This window comes from Melospiza georgiana, chromosome 4, assembly GCF_028018845.1.
Source record: "Melospiza georgiana isolate bMelGeo1 chromosome 4, bMelGeo1.pri, whole genome shotgun sequence".
NCBI lineage: Eukaryota > Metazoa > Chordata > Aves > Passeriformes > Passerellidae > Melospiza > Melospiza georgiana.
In genome coordinates, this window is record NC_080433.1 from 44446350 (window position 1) to 44473154 (window position 26805).

The 26805-nt window shown below is 41.9% G+C and overlaps 1 protein-coding gene across 9 annotated transcripts in view; it reads left to right on the plus strand.

Moving 5' to 3' along the window:
- Positions 1–16455: 16455 nt before the first annotated feature.
- Positions 16456–26805, plus strand: part of KCNC2 (potassium voltage-gated channel subfamily C member 2) — a 99648-nt gene continuing 89298 nt past the window's right edge. For 4 of the 9 annotated variants that reach the window (XM_058022658.1, XM_058022661.1, XM_058022663.1 and 1 more), the window contains exon 1: positions 16457–17197. In XM_058022658.1, the coding sequence (XP_057878641.1) occupies positions 16565–17197 (633 nt within the window). In that variant the 5' untranslated portion in view covers positions 16457–16564. Of the gene's footprint in view, positions 17198–26805 lie in introns of all 9 variants that reach the window. The other 5 variants (XM_058022657.1, XM_058022659.1, XM_058022660.1 and 2 more) reach the window with 3 other exon arrangements.

The window sequence follows — 26805 nt, forward strand, 5'->3', positions numbered from 1 at the left end:
GCGATAGTGTGGCCAGCAGGAGCAGAGCAGTGACTGTTCCCCTGTACTGGGTGCCAGTGAGGCCACACCTCACCAGTTGTGGGCCCCTCACTACAAGAAGGAGCTGGAGCATGTCCAGAGATGGGCAACAGTGCTGGTGGAGGGTCTAAAGAATAAGGGGCAGCTGAGAGGGCTGGGGTTGTTTAGCCTGGAGAAAAGGAGGCTCAGAAGAGACCTTATTGCTCTCTACACCCACCTGAAAGGAGGCTGTAGCCAGGTGGGGGTTGGCCTCTTCTACTGGGTAACCAGCAACAGCACAAGAAGAAATGTGAGTTGTGAAAGCTGCAGTGAGGGGAGGTTAAGATTGGACATGAGGAAAAAAAATTCCACTGAAAGGGTGATCAAGCATTGGAAGAGGCTACCCAGAGAGGATGGAGTAAGAAATGACTTAGCACACGGTGTTCAGTCAAAGGTTGGACTCTGAGATCTTTTACTGTCTTTTCCAACCTTACTGATTCTGTGATCAGTTGTTGCCTCATTAGATGTGATGTCTATGATGAATTTTTAATGGCATTCACAAAAGTCAATCTTATTTTGCCCACAGTTTCTCATTGTCTAAACTTCAGATGGTGGCAAAGAATTCAAACCAAATTCTTCCCAAGGGTTGCCCACCATGCTTACTGTGAGTAGAAAAACACAGTAACTATTCAGACCAAGGTCTGTGGTATCTGATTTTTTCTTAAGAGTTGTCTCAATGGCCTGAATAATTGTGTTATGACTTGCTCTTATGTACTTGTGAACATTTAATGAACTGAATTCTTTCCTTTAATCAATGCTTTGTGGCTTTAATACCATCTGGGTTTTCTGGGTTTAAAAACTACTGGGTTTACTGCCTTTAAATGCATTTCAATTAAAGCTTTCTACGTTTGCTATCTTTTTAAGAATTGCCCATGTTTTCCAAATTAGAGTGTGTTCTTACTTAAAGTGGGGTTCTCAAAGAAGATTCTTCACTGAAATTCACTGCTTAATAAACTAGTTGTCTTCATGCCACCGTGATTTACATTTCTGCTAAAAAGTTATAGCAATTTGCTGTAGTAGAGAACATCAGAAGTGCATTATGGTGTGAATGTATTTTGTTGTATTAGATGTGCAGGCTCCCAGAAGACAAGCAGAAATTAGTTAAGTGATTTAACTCCTTATTCCTAAGGTCTGTAACTACTTCATTAAGTGAATATGCACTGACACTGTAAGCTGGAATGTTTAAGAGCACTTTGAAAAATCGAAGCACAGGCACACAAAGAGCAAACCTGCAGTAGATTCACTTTGTCTGCTAATGGAAATACAGCATCCTCACCATGTTTGGCTTTGTTGCTGAGAGGAGGCATTTTTACTGATTCACACTCAAAAACTCATTTCTCTTCCATAGGTTACTGCCAGGTGATCAAATTGTGTGCATGTTTGTGGCCAGAACAACAAAAAGATTAAAAACATATCTGCCACTGTGCGTTTGTAGGGATGTGCTGCTTACTTTTGGAGTTTGGGTTTTTGTTTTTATGTGCATTGGTTATTTGGTTTGTTGGTTGGGATTTTTTGTTTATGCGTTTTGGTTTTTTTTTATTGTGTGAGAGTGTTTTTTGTGTTTTTGTTTTTTGTTTATTTGGTTTTGTGGTTTTATTTTTGGTTTGGTTTGGTTTAAAGCATGATATCTCTGCATAGTAAAAAAGGCTAGAACTGATTTCTGATATGTTGAAGAAAACAGGTAAGTTTCTGTGCCAGAAAAAAGGAAGGTAGAAAAATCACATGCTTTTTTTTCTTGATACTCTAATAGTTTATCCTCCTTCTTTATACTTAGCAATTCAGAGAGCAAGTTAGTTCAGTACTTGCTTTTCATGTTGTTAACCATCTTGTTTTTGACAAGTTGAGTCAGAACTATTCAGTTGTAACCATCAGCTGTCTCCACTGATGCAAGAGGTCTGTTTAGGTATTTGTTTCACAGGGGACATTTCATAATATTAACCAGTTGGAAGATACTTAGGAAAGAAATTTGCTAAGACATTATTTGCATGATGACCCAAGGAAATATCTTTATTTTGTGACTCCTGTACTTTTGTGGTGTCCCTTTTTGACTGTGAGGAACTTGAGGCCTAAAGTTGATAAAAAATACCTTTGAGCAAAAAAAAAAAAAAAAAAAACACCCCGAAACAAAGAGATGCTTATCACAGGTTTCTTAATGTTTATTAGACCATCTGTTGTGTTTATCTGGAATTTGTAGTCTCTGACTACTTCTTTTCTGGGTATTTTTTTCCTCCTCTCTCATTTGTTACATATTGGGTGGAATTAATTGGATATGTGCACAGAAACTTCAGTATCAGCATTTGCTGCCAATGTCAGAACTTAGTGTGTCCAGTCTCCCCAGAGAAGCAGCTCCAAGATAAGAAAAGTAATTGTAATTTCTTTGTGGTTTGATTTTTTGCTCCATTCTCATGAAAGATGTTTAATATTTTAACAGCTTTTGTATGCTTTTTCTAACTCCTGTCTTCTGACCTTCTACTGTAATTTCCACTCCCAGTTTTACGAGAAAAGAGGAACCTTATAAATTCTGAAAAATGAAGGAAAACTGGTTTTTAAGAAGGTGTGCTGGGTATTTAATTAATGAGAATTTAATTTAGGTATCTAATTAATGAGCATTCTCCCTCTAGACACTCAGCATGGCTTTCAAACTGCCCTTTTGAGTCATCTCAATGGATCTCTTTGCTGGACTCCTTCCCAGTGGAGCAAGACCTGCTAGGTTCTCCCCTGGGACAGCTGAGGCCAGCAGGCACAAGCCCTGGTGAGAAGGGCTGCCCTGGTGGGGGCAGGGGCAGACCTGCCTGCCTGTCTTTGGGGTTACATTCTTCTCCCTCAGCCTTGCTCACTCCTGCCTGAACCTGAGATAATAGTGTCACCTTTATCTTACCCCGATTTCCCTAAGCTTGCTTAACTCACACTCCAAAGTTCAGTGGTCAGAGCTTCTTTATACAGTTTTGCCAGAAAGGGCAAAAAGTGCTTCATAACAATGTTGAAGCCATCAGCTATAACATTTCAGTCTCTCACACCTTGGGCAGGGACACTTTCCACCAGACCAGGTTGCTCAAAGACCGATCCAGCCTGGCTTGAACACTTCAGCCTCTGCTTTCCCGCGTATTTCTGTTCTATGCCATGTCTTATATAAATCTCTCCATTGAGGAAGACTCCATAGCCTCTCTGGCAGTCTGTTCCAGTGCAGCCAACCATAGTCAACCCTAACCATAGTGGCAGCTTGGGTTGAGCCTGAGGACCCCAGGAAAGTGGGAGGCCCAAACTGGGAAGGTGTGAAAGGAGCAATGCTGATGCTAAGCCGTGCTCCCCTTGGCATGCTTTTTCCAGCCCAGGTATCCCTGGAGCTGTAGGCTCTGTAACTCTCTAAACCCTAGCACTAACCCTAATGGTGGCTGGGGGCTGAGGTGACATCCTCAGCACCCTGGGGGGCCCACACGAGGGGACAAACCTGCTTTGGGACGAGCATGCCTTAAATGATAACTGCTTTACACTGCTGTATACTTCACACGGGGAAACCCCATTCTGCTATAGTAAAGCACAGGTTAATATCAGTGAAAGCTAAAATAACAGCTTTGGAGATGTATCTTAAAGCAACCTTCCTTTTTTTCTCACAACTTGTGTTGAGTAAGTGAACACTTAATCACTCCTGTGTCTAATTCTGGGATCCTATGATTTGTCTTGGCATGAATTAAATCCTGCACTCACAGTGGTAAAATTATTCCCCTGAAGTAATTTCTTTTGACAATAGCATTTGCCTTGCAGATGCAGCGATTAACTGCAGGCTTCAGTTGTGAATACTGCAGTTGTTTTCATCCTCTACACATTCTTGAATTCTTCTCCGTTCTCAATGTTTCATGACCAAAGGAAATAGCAACAAAAATTAAACCAGTGCTTTTATTTTTCCCTTAGAACAATAATTTTGCAAGTGCCTGATGTAGCAACACAGTTTAAACCAAGATATTCTGCTTTTTATGGGCTTAATATGCTTTTGAGAGGTATCTGTTCTAGATATTATTGTTGCATAGATCAAAGTAACCACAGGAAATAGGCACTCTAAAAATTCAGTTATTTATTTATTCAAACCAGTGCAGTTAGAATCAGTTGTCAGTGCCAGATAATTAACTTTCCATATTCTTCATGTTTATTTTTTGATACTTTTCCCCTTGTTTGAGACTATGTGATTTCTAAGTTCTCTTTCCAGTTTTATCTTGGTATGCCTCCAAACTTTTCTTTTGGGAGCATCCTTCTTGGAAATGAACTTCTTCAGTAACACCCATAATGCTAAAATATGTTCAGAAATAATTCAAAATATGAACTAACATCCAGGAAGAAAAGTCCCTGGGGAAAAGGATAGGAGACAGGGCAGATAAAAGCCAATATTAGCTGCAATGGCATTCCAAGTCTTTAATATTTTTTGTTCATTCATATCTTTTGACTTTCCTCTTCCTTCTGGAACACCAGTCATAAAGAAAAGCCTACCCTCTAGTATTGGTCCATGTAAATACTCTTCCTTCACATTAAGTCAGAAGAGATCTGCCTGGAAGAGATTTTACAAGGCTGTCTACTCCATTCTTCTGTATTATCTGAAAAAACCCCACTTGTGCTGCTTTCTCACTTGTGATGGAGACTCCACCACATTCCCAGGTAATCTGTTCTGTTGCTGGTACAAGTTGCCTGTTGATTGACCTGAATATTTCTTGCTATGGTTTAAGCTGATTACAGTTACTGCTAGCCCATGCTTCCCTTATGTAACAGCTTTGAAAACTATTATTACATCCCCTTTGATCTGAAGTCTGCTAAATGTGGCTGTTTAGGGAAATTGCATTAACAGGACAGATTGAAGACCATTCTCATTTCCCCCCCATAAGTGCCAATGGTTACTTTCCTTGTGTTGAATTCAGTGTTCTACACGAGGTGTGGTGCTCTGGTTAAGGTCCTGCCACTGAGGTACTTGCATTATGTAGCTTACTTTTATATCATATGTCTTTCCTCCCTCTTTCTTTCCTTTCACAACCTGGTTTTATTAAGTCTTGCTGACATTGTGGCTTTAACTCACAAATTTTCTTCTCAAGAACTGCTTTCTTCTAGCATTATTTCAGTTGAAGTGAAAGGGTGAATGCTACTATGCTTTGAGATACGGGGAGATGTTCTTGCTGAAAAATCTGGTGTGTGTGTCTCAGTTTTGTGGGAGCTTTGTGCTTATGCTTCTTTTCAGGCTCCTAACAGTTTTGCATCAGCTTTACCTGACTAGAAGTATTATTTCTCCTTCCCAGCTTAGCTTCATAGGATACCTGTTAGTGAAATCCACAGCATAAACATGGAATCTTTAATGGAAAATAAAGAAGAACTGAACAGTTTTATTTTTTTTAATCCTTACTTTTTTAAGAGCAGGGCTAAGGGTAGAAGGAAGCCAAACCAAAATGTAAGGTGTTTAACAGCAGCTTTTGTCAGGTGCTGTATGTAAATAGTCTCTTATGCATCTAAAAATGTAATATAATTATGTGTGCAGGAATTTATTAGAATAGGTTTTACCATTGCTTATTTTTGATACCATATGGAAATGGAATCTATGGAAAATACTTTGTTTCAGCTGAAAATATCTTTATGAGACTTTGAGATGTGTGGCAATCCCTGTTGCAGTCTGATGCACAGGAATGCAGGTAAGACAAGCCAAAGCTTGCTTCTCTACAACCATGTTTAAGATGTAGGATGTCTATTTCCTGCTCCTCTCTTTTCTTTTTTTACTTAAGTTAGGCTGCCTCTAACTGGGTGAAGTGAAAGGTTTTATTCAGTGAACATAGTGGAGGACTGCTGTTTCCAGGTGAGATTTTTCTTCAGCCCCCTTGTCAACTTGCTACTGTATTAATGTCTGCAGTGCCTTCCTCCTCCTCCTCCCTGTGAAGTTACTACCATAAATAATACATAAATCTGTGAACTGCCTTTCACCCTGAAGGAGCAATCCACAAGGTTGCTTTAGACACTAGTCAGGATTATGTCAAGATTACTAACATTTTAGCCTTCTTTTTGGCTTAATTGCATTTTTCTCTCACTAAAATAAAAGGAGTACTAAAAACTGTAGCTGTATTAGTTCCAAATAACATGGACTACAAACTGTTCCTTTGCATATCTACTTCAAAGAGTCCACTTCAGTCTTTTTGAGAATTTGTTAGATTGAATTGTACTCTTGGGCTGCAGAGACTATTTGATAGCAGCATGAATGTAGGTTGTGAATTCTTAACATATCTATGAGCAATTTAAAGGTGGAAAAAGATGTTTTTTTAAAAAAATCAATGCAGAATGAGGACAACATCAGTTTAGACTGAGTTTTAGTTGCTGGTTTCTAATATCTGTCTTGATAAAAAGTGTTTAGTAGCATCAAACAAGAATTGGTATGATAGGTGTCAGTTTAGGTAGGGATCTATTAAAATGTAAATGGAGGCTGGTGTCGTGTCTGTGCTCCTGGAAATGCCTTATGTCCTCTCTATAGCAGGAAGCTGATTGTCCTGTCACCAAAACAGGAGGTGGACATGCTTTTCCCTTTAGAAGAGATGATGAACCAGAGGACTTCTTGCCCAGCTTGAATGCATTTTGCCTATGGGAAGGGCTGGGTGGCTGTAGGGTGGGAGCTGGCACATGGAACTTCCCCAAGAAATTTTCAAAATTAGTATTAAAAGCTTAAGCCAAGGAGTTATTAAAACATGTAAATGAACCTGATAAGCAGTGCTCCTTTTCCCCTCCCCCAGGATTTGCATAATATTCACATTAATTATGATACTGCTAGATTTTAAATTAGAGCTTCCTTTTATGGAGGAGGAGTACAAATCTTTTAGTCACAGTAGTGGGAGAAATTTAAAGGTATATTTAAGTCAGCAGCTCTGCTCTCAGAGCATTTTTTTGCATTTTTTCTTCTACTCTGCCTCCCCTTTTGCTGCTGAATCTCTTTGAGCTGGGACATCAGTGACTGTTTCATTAATGTGCTTTCTAGCTTTGAAGAGCCTAAAAGATGTGTCACAGCCTGAGCAAGACACAATGCACACCACTACATTGGGATATAATCCTTGCCTCAGAAAATTTAAAATATGAGTTTGAAAAAAATTTGAGACCTGGAAGACATGAGGATGAGAGACAGGGATACTATGTTAATGATACAAACAGCCCACTTTTAATGTAATAGCAAGCATCTCAAATTGCATCTTGCTTAACAAGTACCTATGGCAGCAATTTGTAGTGTGAAAAGATTACTGAAGAGTCAGAGCCAATCTTCAACTCTGCATAGTCTAGCAGAAACACTAAGATACGTCCCTAGATAGGTAGGGGTTAAAAATATTACAAGGATTTTCTTTTTTTAGGCAATTTTCAAGCAGATATTTAGAAGCCATTATTTTTTAGAGAGGGCCTTTGAATCTCCCATGTGATATTTCCTGGCTGCATAAAATTCTATAAAAAAACAATTATTACATGATATGAGAATACTTTTTGTTACATGATATGAGAATACTTCTTCCATTTGAATACTGAATACATGAGAATACTTCTTCCAATACTTCTTCCACTTTGACAGTGACATTTGTAAAAAAATCTAATAGGGAAGATTTTGCTGGCTTTGTGTATGTGCTGTTGTGAACCTTGATCTTGAGAAAAAGCAGATGAGGACCTGAGTGGAACACAATGACAGCAAGGGGCTTCCCTGTGCACAACTTGCAAGCAGCTGTCTTACACATTTAAGTGGTGTTCCCAACTACAGCTGATTGACCTCTCTCTCTCTGCCAGTCCTCTTAAAGGCCAAATTGCAAGCTAAGTAGAAGGGTGAAAGTTACAGAACTGGCACCTTGAATTCCCGCCAGAAGCTGGTAGGAAGTTTGTACCCATGCTGCATATGAGCTGGGATCTTGAAGTGAAAATGTCTTCTTAAAAAGGGGTATTAAACTTTCAGGACATTTTAGCCTGCGTGCTTTCAAGCTGGAGGGAAATGGAGGTTTTACAGCAATCCATTCTCAAGAAAAGGTGTCATGAGATTTGTGGCAGAGTCTCAGTTAGTCCCTGGCAGGAGTGTGCTGATTTAGGCAGCTGTTTTAGGGTACCTCTGTTGTCACGCTCTTTAGGCTGCCTGCTTATTCCAAAGAAAAAGCAGAGCCTTCCAGAGCTTTAAGGCACGTATTGTTCTCTTTCTGAATATGTAAAAGTTTATGGAAATCACCACAGCGATGGTGACCAGCAGAAGTGAAGTGGGTGTTTACTCTTTCTGTCTGACACAGATGTTAGAGGTTGATCCCCATTTCCCTGTTTCTATGGCTGAACGGATCAGATCAGTCTAGGACCAGTCTCCTACTGCAGGAGGTGTGCAGGGTCTCAGATAAGACTGTTTATGCCCTGCTGGCCCCATTCCTTCAGTCCAGGCACATCCCTCCACATCTCCACTTACGCCCAGGACAGGTAGGTGGCTGTGGCTGGTGTTTTGTTGGTTGTGTTGTACCTCCTGTCCCCAGGAGGTGTGCTCAACAGTATTTGCTGCAACAGCAGCCCCTCAGCCTGCACCTACTCCACCTTGGTCCAAACCAGCTCTTTTTTTTTTTTATTTTAAGGAAGGCATACTTCTTCTAGAGCACTGCAGTTCAAAACAAATTGGGAAAAGATCTCAAGGGTATCAAATGTTGCTGAAATGTTTACAGGATCAGTATGGACATGGCAGGTCCTAAATGTAACAGTCAGTGTGACCAATGTGGTTTTACTCTGTGACTAACTATATAACCTGACTTGTTCAAAGACATAGAGAAACCTGCAGTTTTACAACCTTGTATTATTTTCCTACTGCTAAGAAGGGCTACTAACTCACAGTTAGTTAGGCTGTTTCTGGCAAGACTTCCCACCTCAGCATGACCTTGCACAGCTGTTTAAGGCTCACTGGCACCTTGTCTCTGAGGAGGAAATGCTGATGATGCTGTCTGCAGTGGATCTGGTGATTCCTATCTGGTCTCCCCTGTCTGGTAGGGTAATGGTTCCAGTTTATGGGTCATAGCAGAAATCTGTAGCAGCACCTCTAACTTTGGCAGGCAAGACCTCAGCACAAGCAGAGGAGATGCTGTGTTTATCTCTTGAGAATGCTGTTCTGTTTCCATGGCAGTAGACAGCTCAGTCCAGATTTGGGCAATCTTGTCTGCAAAGTAGCACAAAAAAAATTGGAGAGGAAAAACTTGACTGCAGCTGAATGGAGGCAGTCAAAATTAATCAAGCTTGCATGCACTGAGATTGGGTCTGCCATGAGAGACTGCAGAAACTAAGAAGAAACCTCTTTGCTTCCCATACTGCTCAGGCATCTGATTTCAAATCTGCCTGCCTCGGTCAGTGATGCTCTGTGGGAGACTTCTGTGCCTCAAACTCTTGGAGTTGCCTTTCTAACAGGTAAACTATAGCCATTCACAGTGGGAAGACAAAAGTGTTGCAAAACGGAATTATTAAACTTTGCATCAATAGTAGAAAATTATTATTACAAAGTATCCTCTATACACTGATAATCAATTAAATCACTGCTGCTCCAGGGTTGCCTCAATGATCATCAGTGTAAACATCTTCAGAAGATGATGTATTAAAGCATATGCCTGCATTCTTGAGGCATTTGTGTTATGGTCTCTTCCTAAAAATTAACAAAAAAGAATGGAGATTGCTAGTCATGGGAAGGAGGAAGATGATAGATGAGGTTTCCAGTTGAAATTTGGTGAAACACAGAAACTAGGTGTAACAATGCCAGTCACCTGAAAACCTCTGTGCTCCTTATAGTGTGTTTCCATTGCTTTTGGTAGCATGTGAGGGAGGGTGTGCTGACTTCCTCAAATAAATCACTGTCATATGTAGATTATGTCTCAGATTTGAACTGATTTTAGAAGATTAGTAAAAGCTAGAATTAACTGAAAGTTAGAATTAACTGATCATAAGACTCCTTCCAGAATATTTTATTGAATGGACCTAATCTTTTAAAAACACACACTAGCTGTTCAATAACTGCTTGGATATCAATTAGGTAGTAGATAGAGTGTATGCTGTATGATAGATAATTTAATTTACCAAAACACAAATTTAAAGGTCTCTTTTTCATTTTTTTCCCCTACAAAATACATCCAAGTCAGTTCAATCACTTCAAAGACTTAGAAACTAAATATCACTTTAAATTTCTTTGCAAGGTTGTTTAGTGGTACATATACAGTCCTCTATAAACTGGGTGTTTCTTGATACAGTCTTTGCTGGTGAAATGAAACTGACAGATGTTTCAGAGCAAAGTGTGTTACAGATGTTCTTGTTTTGTTTAGGGTTGTTGTGGTTGTGGTTGGTTTGGGATGTTTTGGTCTCTGTTCTGATGAGACTTCTAAAATTAGTTAATAAGGCACTTCTGTTTAAACAAGTTTAGTTCTTTCTGAGCACGCTCTTCTGTAGCTGAAGAAACCTAATTGTCCTGCAATCTAGGTGATTCTTCATTATTTATATTATATGAATGCTTAACACTTGCAACCAGATGAGGACCTCATTATAATGACACGAAGTTTTATTATTTATGTGTTGCCCAAAAACTTCAGTTAAAATTAATGAGAGGGATAATAAATGGAAAATCACAGAAATTTTAGAAGCAGAATTCCCCAAAATTTTCACGAGACTGACAGCAAACAGAAACTCCTCCAAGTTGGTGGAGGCTACCTTGGGTCTGCTGGCCATGTTATAAGACAAGATACACGGCTTTGGCATTTCTGCATTTTCCATCTGTCTGCACTTTCCAGATAGAAACAGAAAGCTTTATTCCTTTTGAATGAGGAAAGCTTGTACCTGAGAGCTGTTGGAGGTACTGCATTCATTTTCCTGTCTCTTGGGTCTCTGTATGCTTGACGAGCACATTCCAAGACCTGTTTCTTTCAGTCTCCTTAAGTACTAAGAGCACCTGGAAGAAGCTCAGTCCGTGTATTTACACTTGAACTAAGGAGTAAATGGCTGTGGAGGAGCTCAGTACTGCTCTCGCTGCCTAATGAGTCTTTACAAAGACACTGTCTCGCTGAGAGGTGCCAGACCCTTAGAAGTGGCTTCATGTGCTGGCTAGTTACAAATGAGAAAAACACATCACTGACCTTTCCCTGAAATTGAAGGAAATATTCAGGATAGATAAAAAATTAATTTCAACTATTTTAGCACTGGACACTAAAAAATGTAAGTGTGGACAGAGCCTTAGGCAATATCTCCTTTTATAAGCAGAATGTAATATCCTAAAGCTCTTGAGAAAATCTGCATCCCACAAACATGAATCAGCACTGACGAAGACACTTGAATCACAGCAGAAGCAGGTGAGTAATCTTGCCTTCCACCATCTTGCATTGCTAATGCCTCTGGCATTGGTACTGGGCGGGAAAGGACACCCCAGGGTCATGAAGGAAAAAGGCAGTGACTTGAAGATTCTGGTGAGGATTGGGCAAAGGCCATGTGCTATTTACCCCTGATCTAAAGGAACAGTGGAGTGGTGACAGTTTGTAAGGGAGAGTTTCACCAGGTGAGAGCAGGTACCTGTGAGAAGAGGCACCTTGGATCTGAACCTCTGTGAGCCTGGAGGAGGTGATCTATTGGAAAGGCTGCACTTGTCCATGTCTGTTCATGTAGCATCCCAGGCAAAACAATACTGAGGTGGGGGATTTTGACCCTTGGACACCAACCTCTGCCTTTCTTTTGAAGAGAGAAACCCAAAGCCAGTTTAAATGTACACACACTTTAGAATTCCATCCCCACCACTGGCAGGGGGGGATTATTAGGCAATGCAATTAGTGCTCATCTGTACTTTTTTCTACTGCGTCATCTCTTCTCAGAGGACCCCAGTCTTGTGCTCACTATTTTTAATTTCCTTGATAAGTGTAATATACAAGAACTTTTTCCAGGTTTTCATTTTTTAATGAGAGATACCACATTCCCCAGAATTTCACAGGGAGCTGAAATGTAAGAGAAAGCATATGAAGCACACCTGTCTGTATAAAGCCACTCATATGGAGAGCTCTTGTGTGCTAGTGTGGGACTAAGAGTAGGCTGACTTCATCCCAGCTTTCACATTTTGTACGTCTGTCTTGTCCAATCTTACTTTTATTCATATTTCTCTACAATAAGACGTTTTTCAATAATTATGTGTTATTGATCAAAACAAGCTTCTGTCTCAATTGCCTTAAAAAATGCAATCCTATATTGGAATTTAAAAACAATAATAATGATCTTTCTGCTAGTTTTGTTTTGAGCTTCATCCAATTTAACTACACCATGGCTCCTTACAGTTTTATTTCAGAGATGTTTGCTTAATCAATTAATTCAGGGTTTTTTGCAGTTTCAGAGTAAGATTCTGACTGATCATCAGTGTACTTCAGTATAATGTGGCTGCCATGTTCTGCAAGATGTATAATGAATTAGTACATTTAATTGTAAAGAGTAGAGATGATTATAAATAATAACGGAAAATAACAAAATACATGAAAGAAACAAGTAGAGGCTTAATAAAATGTTAATGACAGTGGATACTTAAAATTATTTACTTAATGATTGATATAAATAGTTCATATTTTATCTTTTCACTGTCTTCAGTTATAATTTTTGATTGTAAAATTGATTATTTTTTGTTTCCCAATTCAACATCATATGAATAATACAAAATAGTGATCTGCACTAGAAAAACTTGGTGGCTTCAACCCCTCATGTCCTCCTCAGGATGGCAGATGTTATCTGGCCAGGTTATCCTTCCCAGGGACCCACTAGTTAACAGGGACACATCTCCTCCAGAAGGTGATTCAGAGCACGACTTTAGCTGAGGTAAACTGTGTTTGTCCTCAAATTTGCTTTTCTTTTTGCAAATCCCTACTTCCATTTACTCTTGTTGTTAGACAGCTGGTAACCCAATGAGTTTGCATTTCAGTACTCAAGCTTGCACAAAGAATGATTGCTCCCAGTAAATAAAATGCTCATTTGCCCGGGTTTTCTCACAGTGATCATTACATCTAATTTTATTGCTTTGCTGGTGAAAACCATAACATAGGACCTTTCCCTTTGTAAATGAATTATTAGCCAGCAGGGAAAATCAGTTGTGCACTGCTCAGTATCACTCAGTTCCTCAAATAAAGCCCCAAATTCTGAGCTACAGAAATGTTTTTACTTATATTTTAAATGAATATGTTTGAGCATGTGTGTAAATAGCTTTTGGGTTTGTTGGGGTTTTTTTTCCCTTTGTAGACATATTTCATGGTAAGGCTCACTCCACAGACACATTTCTCTCTCTTACATATGTCTCATGCTTTCACTCTTACTGGAAGCACTGAGGAGTGCAAAAATTCAGGTCAAACTCTTGTAAGGAGGAAATTAATTCATAAATGTCACTATGTCTATGTAGGATATTGTGATTCAAGAAAATTTCAGCTCTGGAAAGTCAACATCTAACATAATTTCATCCTTCATTGAGATGTCTGCCACATTATGAAACTACAAGGAAGAATGACACACAGAGAAATTAACAGCATTATATTTAGTAACAGACAAGTTATAGAATGTGAAATTTTTTATATGACTGAAGGACTATTATATTCTGGAAGAGACCATTCCTTTTCTTACCAACTGGAAAAATTCTTTCTATTGCTTATTTCCACCACGCAATAAAACCCCCTGCATGCTTCATAAGTCTGAAGTGCCAACCAGTTGCTCATAAAAAAATGCCTTTTTCATGGCAATGGCATTACAGGTATGACTGTAAAGATATTGTTTATGAGATGCCACCCTTGTTAGTCTCAGGTTTCTTAGAATTTTGGGTGGGTTGTGAGGGGTTTTTTTGGGGGGGTTTGGGGTGGGGTTGTTGATTTTGGTATTGTTGGGGCTTTTGATTTGTTTTTTGTGGTTTTTTTCTGGAGGGTTCAGCTTCTTAACTTGGGCACAGATGTGGGACCTGAGCAGATGGTGACGGTTCAGAAGGAAGTCCTGGTACTCTGTGATGATACAGTTTGTGTAGTGTTTTGGCAGCTACTGCCACCCTATGGTTTTCCATAATGGATGAATGCTGCAGAGCTTTAATGTGTTGCATTTCTCCAGAAACCTCTTATAGGTCAGAGAGAAGACAAAGGATATTCCTTTTGTCTTACTCACTCCTTCTCTATGTCCCCTTTTCAGAAAAATCCCATCTGCAAAGAAAATCAAGTACGGCATGAGAGGCCATAGGTGGCATTAGGATGGTAGAATCTTTTCCACTGCACTTACAACTATGTAATTGAATATTAATTTTGGTTCCAAGGGTTTTCACTAACTGATTATATCTGCTTTGGCAGGATAGATTTTACTCTTTTTTTTAAAGGAACTTCAAAATGTACATCTGGAGAAAGCTTGCAAAACCCATTTCTTAAAGTTACTGCTGCTTTGGGAGCCTGTGTTTACATCATGGATGCCACATATAGACAGATCTGGGTTAAAGCAATCTGGTCTAAGCAGAGTGTCCTCAGAGCATAGCTTCCAGCAGAACCCTGCCCTCCAGACACCAGTAAGTGCCCAGCCACAGGCTCTGATGCGGAAGGAGGACGTTTCAGACACCATTATTCCACTCATTGCCCTCCTTCAGGCAAGGAAATACCCTTTGCGTGGAGGAAGACTTTTTTGTTCTTTTGAGGAAGCAGCAAGAGGGATCACCTCTTATGTTGTATATCTTCTCTTTGGGACTGGAAGCTTCTTTCCCTTTTACCAACCCGGCTGAAACCAGGCAGCAGTGTAGGCTGTAGAAAATAACTCAGCTGGCTTGGAGGCAGAGATATGGGACTCTCTCATATATTATAAGTGCACAGGCATCGGTTTCCCTCCCATATTATAGAGGACTCTCAAGTTCCATCCCCTCTGCCACACCCAACCTCATACCTATGGAGCGCACGAATTCTGAAGTGCACCCACGGCTCTTTATCTTTCTTAGCCGACATGGGAACTGGATGTCCTCTCCTTAAGCCGGATCCCCAAACCCCGCTGCCGGCCGGCTCCAGAGCCGGCTCTGGGGCTCCCCGGAATCGGGGCACTCACTGCCCGCCGCAGCCGCGGTGCCGGCACCCCCCGGCATCCCTGCCCGCCCGCCGGGCTCTGCGGGCGCTCCGCGACCCTCCTGGGGCCGGGCAGCCCCTCTCCAAAGCCACCTGTAGCTACGGCTCATTTCCCCGCATCTCTCCGAAAAAGAGCTCTTCTCAGCCTCGCTCCCTTCCCGCGTGCTTTACGCGAGTGAACCAAATGCCCATGTATCAGGAGCGGAGGTGGTGCCTTTCGGGAAAGATGCAGCGTTTGCGTTCGCCGTCGCCTCCGTGCGCCCCCCCGGCGGGCAGTGCGGGACCGGAGGGGTGTGTAGGGCCGGCTCGGCCGCCCTGCCCCCGCCCCGGGGCGGAGCTGCGGCCCCAAATGAGGAGCGATTTCACCTTTGGGCTCGTCTTCCCGGAGCGCCACTGGAATTACGGCCGTCCCGGTCCCCGCTCATGGCTCTGCGCTCCGCCGGTGGTCCCCGCTGCCAGCCCCGACGTGGAACGGCCGCATCCCCCCTGTAAAATGCGGGGAGCGGGATCTCCGCGCGGGCGGCGGGAGCCGCTGTTACGCCTGTCGGAGTTGAGCACGGAGGGAGGTGAAACAGCCACCTGAACGCGGAGAAACACCCGAACCCACAACAAGTAGTCTCGCCTGGCAGAAGCCGCTGTCGCTGCTCCGGCAAAGGTAGCGGCGGGGCGGCGGGAGGAGCGCGGGGCTGGCGGGGAGTGGGAGGCTGAGCCCACCTGCCCTTCCCCGAGATGCGCGCTCGCCTTCGTGATTTGTCTGAGAAAGTAGCGAGCCGAGCTCCACACAGACAGCTTTTCCCAGAGTATGCCTGCTGCCTGCGCTGGTGGGGTGCTCTGTATTTCTTCCCAAAAAGCAGCCCTTTCCTCCCTCCCACGGTGGGGGTGGGGAGGAAGAGAAAAATATCTAAGCCTTCTTTTTTCCCCCTGGTTAAGCTGTTAGGACAATAAAAGATAGATGCCCATTAAATAATTAACCGCACACTTTCTGTTCCATCAGCTCGGTTCACACAGCCCCGCGAGGGAGAAGGGGGTGGGGACGGTGGCGGATCCATAGGCGGTCGAAGCAGCGGCAGTGCCATTTCGGTAGCCTGCTTCCAGGGGAAGCGGGAGGCAGCCCGGAGCTGTGCCCGGAGCGGGCAGGCGGCACAGCCCTTCGCGGCAAAGCGAGCGGAGCTGGCCGGCGGTGGGTGCCGGGCCGGGCCGGGAGGGCTCTCCCGGAGTGCGGGTCCGCGGGAGGGGTCTGGGACAGGCCGTGACCGCGGGGAACGGTCCTCCTGCGGTGGTGCTTGTGGGGCTTCTCCTCGATTTCTTCTGTTTGCGTTTAAGGCAGAGGCTCGTTCCCCGCGGACCTGCCGGCGACCGGCTGCCCCCCGCCCAGCGACCGGCGCGCCCCCCTCCCGATCCGCGCCGCCGCCTCCCGCGCTCTCCCCAGTCATGTCCCACCCGGAGCGATGGGGAAGCTCGAGGACAACGAGAGGGTGATCCTCAACGTGGGGGGCACGCGGCACGAGACCTACCGCAGCACCCTGAAGACCCTGCCGGGGACCCGCCTGGCCCTGCTCGCCTGCGAGTCCCAGAGCGAGTCCCCGGGCGGCGAGGAGCCGCCGCCGCCCCCCAACCCGCCGCTGCCTCCGGCGGGCGGCTGCCCGGAGCCCGGCAGCGGCTGCAGCCCCCGGGGCAGCGGCGGCGCCAGCGAGTTTTTCTTCGACCGGCACCCGGGGGTCTTCGCCTATGTGCTCAACTACTACCGCACCGGCAAGCTGCACTGCCCCGCCGACGTCTGCGGGCCGCTCTTCGAGGAGGAGCTGGCCTTCTGGGGCATCGACGAGACCGACGTGGAGCCCTGCTGCTGGATGACCTACCGCCAGCACCGCGACGCCGAGGAGGCCCTCGACATCTTCGAGGCACCCGACCTGCTGACGGGCGAGCCGCCCCCCGACGGCGACGACGACGACTTGGCCGCCAAGAGACTGGGCATCGAGGACGTGGGGGCGGCCGCCGAAGGCAAGGGCGGGCGCTGGCGGCGGCTGCAGCCCCGCGTGTGGGCGCTCTTCGAGGACCCCTACTCGTCCCGCGCCGCCAGGGTAAGCGCCGCCGGCCGGCGCTCCCAGCGGGCGCTGCGGAGGCCGCGGGGCTGCTGGGGCCCGAGCGGGAGCCGGCATGGCGGGGAGGCTGCCCCGCTCCGGGCTGCCTGCAGAAGGGATGCTTTGGTGGGCCGCTGCAAGGGGGACATCGGCCCGCGTGGGGTGGTGATGCTTGAACCCGGTACAGCTGCAGGCAATGTCAGGCAGCACGGGGGTCCCGCTGTGCCAGTGTCCTTCCCATGGGAGTGTGCGGGGCTGAGGAGGGAGCTGTGCCCCGAGAAGCCTGCAGGGGAGCCCAGAGTCACCCCCTGGCTTGTGTGGGGTGTGGAGGGGGTGACTCACTCACTGGTGGACCTGTTTGTGTGTGGGTGTGAGCAGGAGCAGCCCCAAGGCATCCTCATCCTCCCTGAGCGCCTGCGTGAACTGCCTTTGGGGCCGGGGCAGGTGGCCTGAGGTCTCGGGTTTGGGGTCAGGTGGTGACAGTGACGCCGGAGAGCGACCTCAGTCCGTTCTGAGCTTTGCTCTGTCTGCACTGGTAGGTGATCCTGGTTCAACAAAGCAAATGTGACAGGGGGTCACCCTGGCTCTTCCTCCATTGATTTCTCAGGGTGACCCTGACTGGCTCAGTGACTGAGGGACTGGGGAGAAGAGAGTAAGTGATCATACTGACTTTCTTTTACTTAGATAGGGGTTTTAGGTTTTTATGCTCACTACTTCATACTTTGATGAGTTGGATTTTAGTTCTATCTTTTCATTGCAGTTGTCAGGGGTGATGAGGGTTTGCTTTCTAACTCAGGGCTTTGTAGCAAACAAATGGTTGTAATTCCTTTGAGAGAAATATGCAGTGGTGTCTCTAATTTAACCAGAACAGCAACCACCAGCAAATCCTCCCTCCAATACAAGACAAAGGACTTGTAACAGGAAATGCTTGATTATAAAATGGCAATAAGTATTTTGTGGCGTATTTATCAGGATTTCCATGAAGTATTCAGAGCTAAACCTCATTTTTGCAGAAAGTGTAGTTATGGTGGGTGTAATCTCCTAATCAGTTCCACTTATTCTGCTGGCAGTCTCATAGATGTGCACTTAAGTTTGTGGTTTAGTGACTTCTGGAATTGTACCCCACGGCATGATGCAGTTTCTGCCCGCTCACCCTATGAGCTTATTGAGGTAAGTTAAACTGAAAGTAAAGGTCCTCACACTTACTACTGTCACTTACGGAGTGCCAACGTTGTTTATGTTTTTGAAGGTTGCGTACCAGTATGTTTTCCCTCAACAGCTGGCTCCAGTTGATTCTTAAAGTATGTTTTCAATAAAGAATGGGTTCTGAAGAAAAGTTACCAGAAGTGTCTATCTTTTCTCCTCAGAGCATACTCGCATCTCAGCTGTCGGGATCCTAAAGAAAACGTGGCTGTCATTTACCTGACAGACTGTAGTGTGAGCAGTGATTGCCCTGCAGGTTTTCTTTCACCTACTGTCTTGTGGAAAGTTGCTGACAGTGTCAAAACTGCAGCTTTTATGACAGAGAATCTTCCTGCTCAACTTTTCTGGAGAACTGAGGAGTACGGAGTAAGTGTTAAATGGAAGATACCAGGAGAAGTAGGAAGGTAGGCATGCTGTTGTGCCTTGGAGTTGAAGTTGGCTTTTCAGTCAGGAGCTATAGGCACTTGCTTTCCAAATTTTCCATCTGTACTAGGTCATCCTGAACCATTAGTGGCTTGGGTGAAGATATTTCAAGTTTACAAAATGAATACTGTAATTAATACTATAGTAGGAAATTGCAGCACTGCAGTATTAATGTCTTCGAAGACAAGAGTATTTACCTTTTTATAACTTAACTGGTTTTAAAGATTTTATTGTGATTTCAAACCCAGGCAGCCAGAATAAGGCAGTGTCAGAGCCATAATAACAGCGCGTCTAAGTCTGTAATTTCATTTTCTGAAGATCTACACTTGATCTTTCAGGTAGGGAGATAATTTTGAGAATTTCTGGTGAGTTTTAAAGCATTAAAATGAATTTGTATTTAAGGACTCGCATGCACTTAGTAAGCACTCTTGAGCACAGTAATTTAAAGTGATGGTAACCCTAGTTTGGAATGAGACATTATGTTTTTCCACACCTGAAACGAGAGCCCTTCTTTTCCCAGTATTCTGGCAAATACATTCTTGTTTTATGTCAGCTGAGATGATGACTAACTCTGAAAACATTTGAGTGAAATCCTGGGCTTACTGAAATCAAGACAAAACTCTGTGAACATCAGTCTTTGCCTCACAGTGTTAGTTACTGACTCATACACCACTGAGATTATGGTGGGGCTGCTTAGTGGTAAACTTTCCTAAGAACTGTGATAATTATTTTCTTTTAGCATTACTGATTTAGGTTCACTAGTGTCTTTTTTTGGGAATTATGATGCTGATAAAAATAGGGTATTTTCTGTTAATGAAATGGTACTTAATATTTGTGATTTTCTTTATTTGAAACTGTGATCTCTAAAAATAGAAATTTATAGAAATTCAAATATAAGTTGCCATGGTAACCTCTTTGGGGATAGTGCACGCACAAGATTATTCTAGCAAGACCATCCAGTGATGTTATATAAATAGTGGAACTAGTTTGTTGACAAGAAGGTTTAGTTTAGTCGAGATTCTAAAAAAATTCAACTTTTAGTGCGTGCAGTTTGGTAGTCAGATAGTGACATCTACTAAACATGGGGTTTGTAAATATGAAATACAATCCATGTATATATGATTGCTTTGAAACCTGCAACACTTCCCTTTGTTTCCCAAGTTTAGGAGTTAGGTCTGAACGTTATTTCTGTCTGCATATTATCGTTTTGGATTTCACAGACCGTGAAATGAAATTAGAGTGCAGCCGTACTCCTTTCACTCCACACGTAATGGAACGATCATTCACAAAAGGCTGTTTGACACAATGTTGTTAATGTAGATGTGGAAATCTACTGGCATAAGGTGCTCTCACAGGAGGAGGAGTGCTGGGTGACTGAATCTTTGTGTGTTGGTTTAAACCTGTCTGAAACAGACACCTTATCTGACTAAAACCTGTGCACTGTTTTGTTGGTTAATATCTGTGAGTGATTTTGGTGTCCAGTGGCTCCTAGGTGCCAGGCACTTGTTTGCATTAGTAAAGTGCAAAGAAACATCTAAGTAGTTTGTAAGAAAGCACAAGAGGCAATATTAAGTGCTGAGTTCAAAAAGTGTCTGCAGGTGTCCAGCAGGGACTGGAATGCCAGTGCTCATCTCAAATATCATATTTCAAAGTAATTACCTCTAAAGCCTTTTTACTTTTGAATAATAGCTGTAAAATGATGCTGTTTAAAGATGTAATTAGTATTTGTCATTGATTTTTCCTAAGAATTATAGATTACTCCTGTACTGGGTGCAGGAATGCAAAAATGGCCCTGAAATTCACCAGGTCCATAGCTATATATCCTTAATGTTTTGGGGGAGACTGTGAATCTCTTAGTGGATAAGGGGCCAGTGGGGTGGTTAAGCAGTTTGGGAGTCAGCATGGCCCAGGGCACTTGAGCTGGCACTGCTGTTTGCAGCAGCTGAAGGCAGCTTACACAGCCCCTTTGATATGGTTTTTATCTCTAGGAAAGATCATCATTACTTGGTGCACAAGGAAATACAAATCCTAATTAGCAAGTATTTGTCAAGTTTGCTGTAAGTAAAATATTCACTGCAATGCAAATAAACCCACAATAGCCTTGCAGTCTGGGCATCAAGATATATCTTGAAAGTGTTCTTAAAGATACTGATGCTGCTTCATAGTGACATGGGGAACTGTATTTGAGCAGTGGGTGGTATTTTTGGAGGGAAAAAATACCACCCCCTCTACTGCTTTATATGATATTTAGTTGTCAGAGATTCCTTTCAGTGACCCATTGCATCTACACCAGCTTTGGACATTTGGTGAGGTGAAGAATCAGCTGAAATGAGTGGAGTGGGAGAGGGGAAGAATGGGCTTTTATAGATTCCCTGGAGGCTAAAGATACAGAAATTATCTTGGAGAACATTCTTAACAAAGATAACTTAGGTCTTTATGTGGTGGCTTGCTTATGTTTTCTCCAGGTACCTAGATACCTGTTTTGATACCTGTCAAGAAAGCCTTGATTTAGGAAGCCTGTCATGTACTATGGTGAATGATTGAAGTGAGTTATATTTTTAGGGCTTTGCCTGTTCTGATGAAAGACAGGTTTTATTTTTGGTGGAAATAACACTGCTACATCAGTCTGAAATACTGTGAATGGAGTGGTGGAGGTACATTGATCTCAGAATATATGTTTGTAGATTAATAGTGAATAGCAAAGGTGTGCTATCTTAACTGATAGGAAGCCCTTTAATACATAAATGGAAATCTTTACTCTGTCTTTTATTCAATGAGGAAAGCAGGTATATTTTAGATTTTACCATTCAATTATTAGTTAGGCAGACATCTGTCTAATAATGGCTCAAGGGAATTAGTTAAGGTTGACACCTCAAAGAGTATATTCCTTTTGTTGGTAATGAAAACACTGGATTTATTTACATGTAAGAAAATATTCAATTACATTAAATTAGTGAGAAATAGTCATTCTGCTTGAAGCATTTATGCTATGGGAGCTGTCTTTTTTAAAGACACATCTAGATATGTTCCTAATGACAAAAATCATACTGCATTAGTGTTACAGATATTCATACACTCTGTAGCTTCATGCATACAATGCCTGCCCAAATCATATTGTAAATAATTTTTATTAATTTACTTCTGGCATGCTGGCTTTTAAAATTTTGACTGGAAATTTAAGCTTAATACATGATGTATAATCAACTAGCTTGATCTGCCCTAAGTGTAAATGGTTTCTGATGGTACTGACATCAGAGAGGTAAAATCAGCAAGATTTCTGCCTTCCTAACTTGTGCCTCTTCCTCTACAGCTGTTCTGCCTGATGCTGCTAGTGTTTCCATGGAAACAAGCCAGCTCTTCGCTTCCTCTTCCCATTGAAAACAGCCTTCTCACTGTCACTTATTCATCTGGGAAACGGATTTTGTCATGGCTCTGACACAAATGACACAGAGATGATCTGTCCTATCATTTCAGAAATAGATGCTATTAGATATGTGCATACAGCCAGATTGTCCTTCGGTGACTCTAAAATAATTTGGTTAATGGACTCAGGTTGGATTTGCTTTGGTGTAACTGGGAGTGGAAATCCGCTAATTAGACATAGCCCAATATAGTAACGGTGTGAGAAATATTTTAAATTGAGAAATCTGGCAGACAATGTTCTCTTTTTTATGTAGTTATTACAGATAGTAGTATTTGTCATGTTTGTTTACAGTGATAAAATTCTCAAATGCTTTACTTTGAGGATGAGAATTTATTCTCAAACTGATTAAGATGGTGGTGGGAGGAATAGCTCACAACTTGGGATGAATATTGTATAGGTTTCAGTGCTACTGTCAGATGAGGAATCAGTTATCATGCACATCATGTGATGCAGTCAGAATATGAAATAAGTGATGCAAGAAAACATGGTATCTTCAAGGTCCTTTTAAGGTGTTTGGTACTTAGTCCAAAGTAAATATACCAATCAATACCCTGTGAAGAAAACAGCATTTTTGCTTGATTTGGAGAATTTGTGTTAAGTCGTAATTGAAAAAGTTCAGAACTGAGACAACTTCCATATCCTTGATTAATATCCTTCACTGTAGGGACTTTAATATACTATAAGAGAAGTGTGTGGAAAATTTGTCTATCCTTCTCTCCCTCAGTGATCATTGGCAGAATATTATTCTCTTCCTATGAAGGTGCCTTGCAACTGGGGTAGAAGAATAAGAGAAGAGGAAAGGCTCCCTCTGTAAATTTTTAATGTTTTAGTAATCTGTTATAAAAGTGGTGTCCAGTAGTTTTAAGATGGAAGAAACAAGTTCTTCTCATGATCAAGTGCTGTTTCAGCACCGTTCATTTCTCCAGAGATGGTTCCTGCTTGTCCTGTGATTCAGATTCGTGGCTCGTCTTAGGGAAGGAAAGTTTCCTTCAGCCATGACTGGAAAGAGAGGGTTTATGCTCTTTATATTTAGCATCCAATGGAGGTAGTGTGATCCCTTTTAATTTTAAACTTTTCTTTAGACCTCACTTCTGTCAGCATGGTTTACGTAAACTTACTGATTCAGTGTAAAAATTTGTGGGGATTTCTGCAGAGTTTCAGTGGTGGATTTTTTTTTTTAAATTGTGAGTAAATTAGTTCGGCAAATTAAATATGGGTATAGTAATTTAGAATATCAAGCTATCAGCTGTCAGTCTACTTAGTGTATTTCTTATAGTTATACAGTTCCTTTACATACTCTCGTTCTTTCACAAGTGCACACTTTTCCAGTATAAATCACTAATTACACAGGAATACAAATTTTATTTTAAAGAAATGTTAAGCAAGACTATTCAATGATTTTATGTGGAGAGGAAATAGGGGAACTATGTCCACTCTTACGTGTGCTCTTGCTTCCAAAGAGCCTTCTCCCTGACGTGAGGGCTGAAACACGAGGATATTTCACACGTCAGAAATAATTTATTCTGGTGAACAAAATATTCAGTTGGGGTAATGTGCAAGGACATAGTGGTATAAATTTAGCTTGGTGATATTTATCAGCGTGATCAGAGGGATTCAAGTTGTACTGATGACCTGGTACATTTTTTTCCCTGTAGTGGTGTACATGTGTATATGTTGATACAACTAAATGGTAATTTTGTCAGATGCTGTAGAAATAGCTGTAGAGAATGAGCATGAATCACACGTTTTTGGGTTTTTTTTGTTTTGTTTTACTAATTTGTTTAATTAACATCTTTGTTGGTACTTTATGATGACTAAAGCAGTTTGGAAAGAAAAACTCCACTTCCATCTGTTAATCGGAAGTGTTAAAAATAGAATGCCATCTAATCACATGAAATACAATGTCTTGTGATTTGTCATTTGCTTTACAGATTTCCTGGCTGAAGTGGTGGCTTGAAGCTTAAAAATCAAATCATCTAATTATGTATTATAGTAGTGTGTTGTTATTCCCCTTGCTGCTTTTAAGTTGAAAATTCTGAGGTGTTGCTGTGGTCTTGGTCTTTTTACCAGTAGGTTAATTATTACAGTAATGTGATAATTCAGTTCTTTCTTGTTACAGACAGCCTTTTATAGTTTCTTAGTGTTTCTAGGTGAAACTTAGATATTGGTTCTTTGATATATTCCAGCAAAAGGCTGTAAACAGGGAAAAGTCTCTTAGCCCAATGCAAAATAGTGTGGTAGAGTTCATTAATATGCATGACGTATGACACTCAATATGATCTAAGCTTGTTTCTGAAAAAAAGTGTAGTTTTAAATAAGTATAGTTTAAAGTGTTTACATTTTCATTAGTGTGTAGCACAGAGAATTACATTTTCCCACTCTGCCTAGTCTTTATAAAAGGGTAAATATCCCTTGAAGGTTGTGCATTTGGCTTGGATAATTTTTAGAGTACTAAAGATATAGTAGATATATAGCAGTAAACTTCTTTTTAATTCTTATCCTAAGATAAATAATTCTTCTTTGGCAATGACTTTGACCCTGCTACAATGCTTGTTTTGATAAAAGCACAAGGCTGTTCCAACATTAGGGATCTGGTAGTACCTGGGATTTTAGAGCAACAGAAATCAAATGCTGAAACTCAGTTAATGGCAGAGAAAATTGCATTGGAGAAGATGAAATGTCGTGGAGTTGAAAGAGGGGGCTGTGGAACAGTGCTGTGAAGTGCTGGGTACATGTTGTTGTTGCCATAGTGCAGAGCACAGGCTGAGCCCCTGAGAGGTTTGCAAGGGGAACGTGTTGGTGCCTGCTGCAGCCCTGGGCGAGAGTTTAACCATCCCCAGCAGCACCCTGCTGCTGCTGCACTCTTGAGGGGTGTCACATTCCTGTTGGCCTAAGTGATTTCTCAGATTGTGGATATTCACAGAATATATTAGGCTTTTCTATGCTGTGAACGAAAAGATTGAGGATAATCAAGTATGTTGTAGTTAATATTTTATATAAAGCCTGTGCAGTAGCAAAACTTTAATGTACAGGAAAATGTAAAAATGTTTTTGAAGTATACAAATGTCTGAGTATAAATTTTCTTTAGTTCTTAGATAATATCAAAGGAGATGTCCTCAATAGTCCTTATTTTTACATAGGTATTTAAAAATTCTCTGAACTTTTCAAGTGAGCAATAGTCTTTATTGGCAGTTGGTAATCCTACTAATATGAATGGCAATTATGTTTAATAATTGGTTTCAGGAGTATCTTCATTTTCCCAGGATTAAGTGCTAAAAGCTGAAAGAGGTAATTTTGATATTTTTTATTAGTAGCATCAAAAGTGTTACACAGGTCTTTTTTGTGATAGGAATTTTTCAGTATTCTAACTTTAATCCAGATATGGTTTGGAGAAGAGCGTTATTTGTCCTCCTGGTTTCTGGTCTCATTTGAAAAATAAATTTTCTTGCATTTGCAGTTCTAGATCTGACACCTACCGTCAGATTTTCATTTGAATTTTAGAATGTAATTGATGCACAAGCACATCTGAATTTCACCTTGAACATTCTTCTCCTGGTCTGAAAAATTATTTTTAAAAATGGTAAATAACTCAGTTGGGATGGAGTTATGCCTTTCTATAGCTTTCTGAGAAGGGAAAGTGGAGAAGGAGGTGCTGATCTCCTGATATTCAGTAAGAGGATGTTGGAATGATGCAAAGCTGTGTCAGAAGTTTAGGCTGGACACTAGGAACCATTTCTTTACTGAGGGGGTAGTCTCACACACTGGAAAGGGCTTCCTAGAGAGGTGGTCAATGTCCCAAGCCTGTCAGCATTACAGAGGAATTTGGGCAGTGTCTTTAAAACCATGCTTTTAACTGTGGATTCAGCTGTGAAATGGTCAAGCAGTTGGATTAGATGTTTGTTGTAGGACCCTTCCAACTGAAAGAATCTATCCTATTCTAAAGAAGTAAGTTCTGGTTTTCCAACCTTACCTTCTTTCCCTTGCAATGGAAAATCAAGTCCTTTTATCTAGTAATGATAGTGTTTCATATTTTCATAGTTTAAAAACAAAAGTGTATATAGTAAAAGACATATAATAAATGACATCAACTTTTTTTTTAGGGTAAAAATCAAACAGGGTAGGATTTCAGTGTAGGTATTCAACATCAGCTTTGCTGTATAACTCATTATCTCTTCATTATATGGTAATACTGTATGTTAAATTGATTTAAATTCTTAAGGCATCTTAATCGTTTGCCCAGTGAATTTTATTGCTGGCTGCATTAGAGATGGTTTGAATATAGTTCAGATTTGACAATTGAGACTCTTGACAGCAAGACAGAGTTATTTTCCTGATTGCCTAGGTGATGTACCTGTGCAGCTTGGAGAAGAAATGGCTGTGGTTGTCATTTGTCTCCAAAACAGGCATGTGAAACTAATAGTGCAGTGACCTGTGAATGGTCAATGAAACTGGTTTGATGCATTGCAGCTACAGGGTCTCCTTGGTTAGTCATTGCATTTTTAAAATTGGTGCTTTGATAGCAGAAAAAATGAAATGGGAGGAATTAAAAAGGAAAATA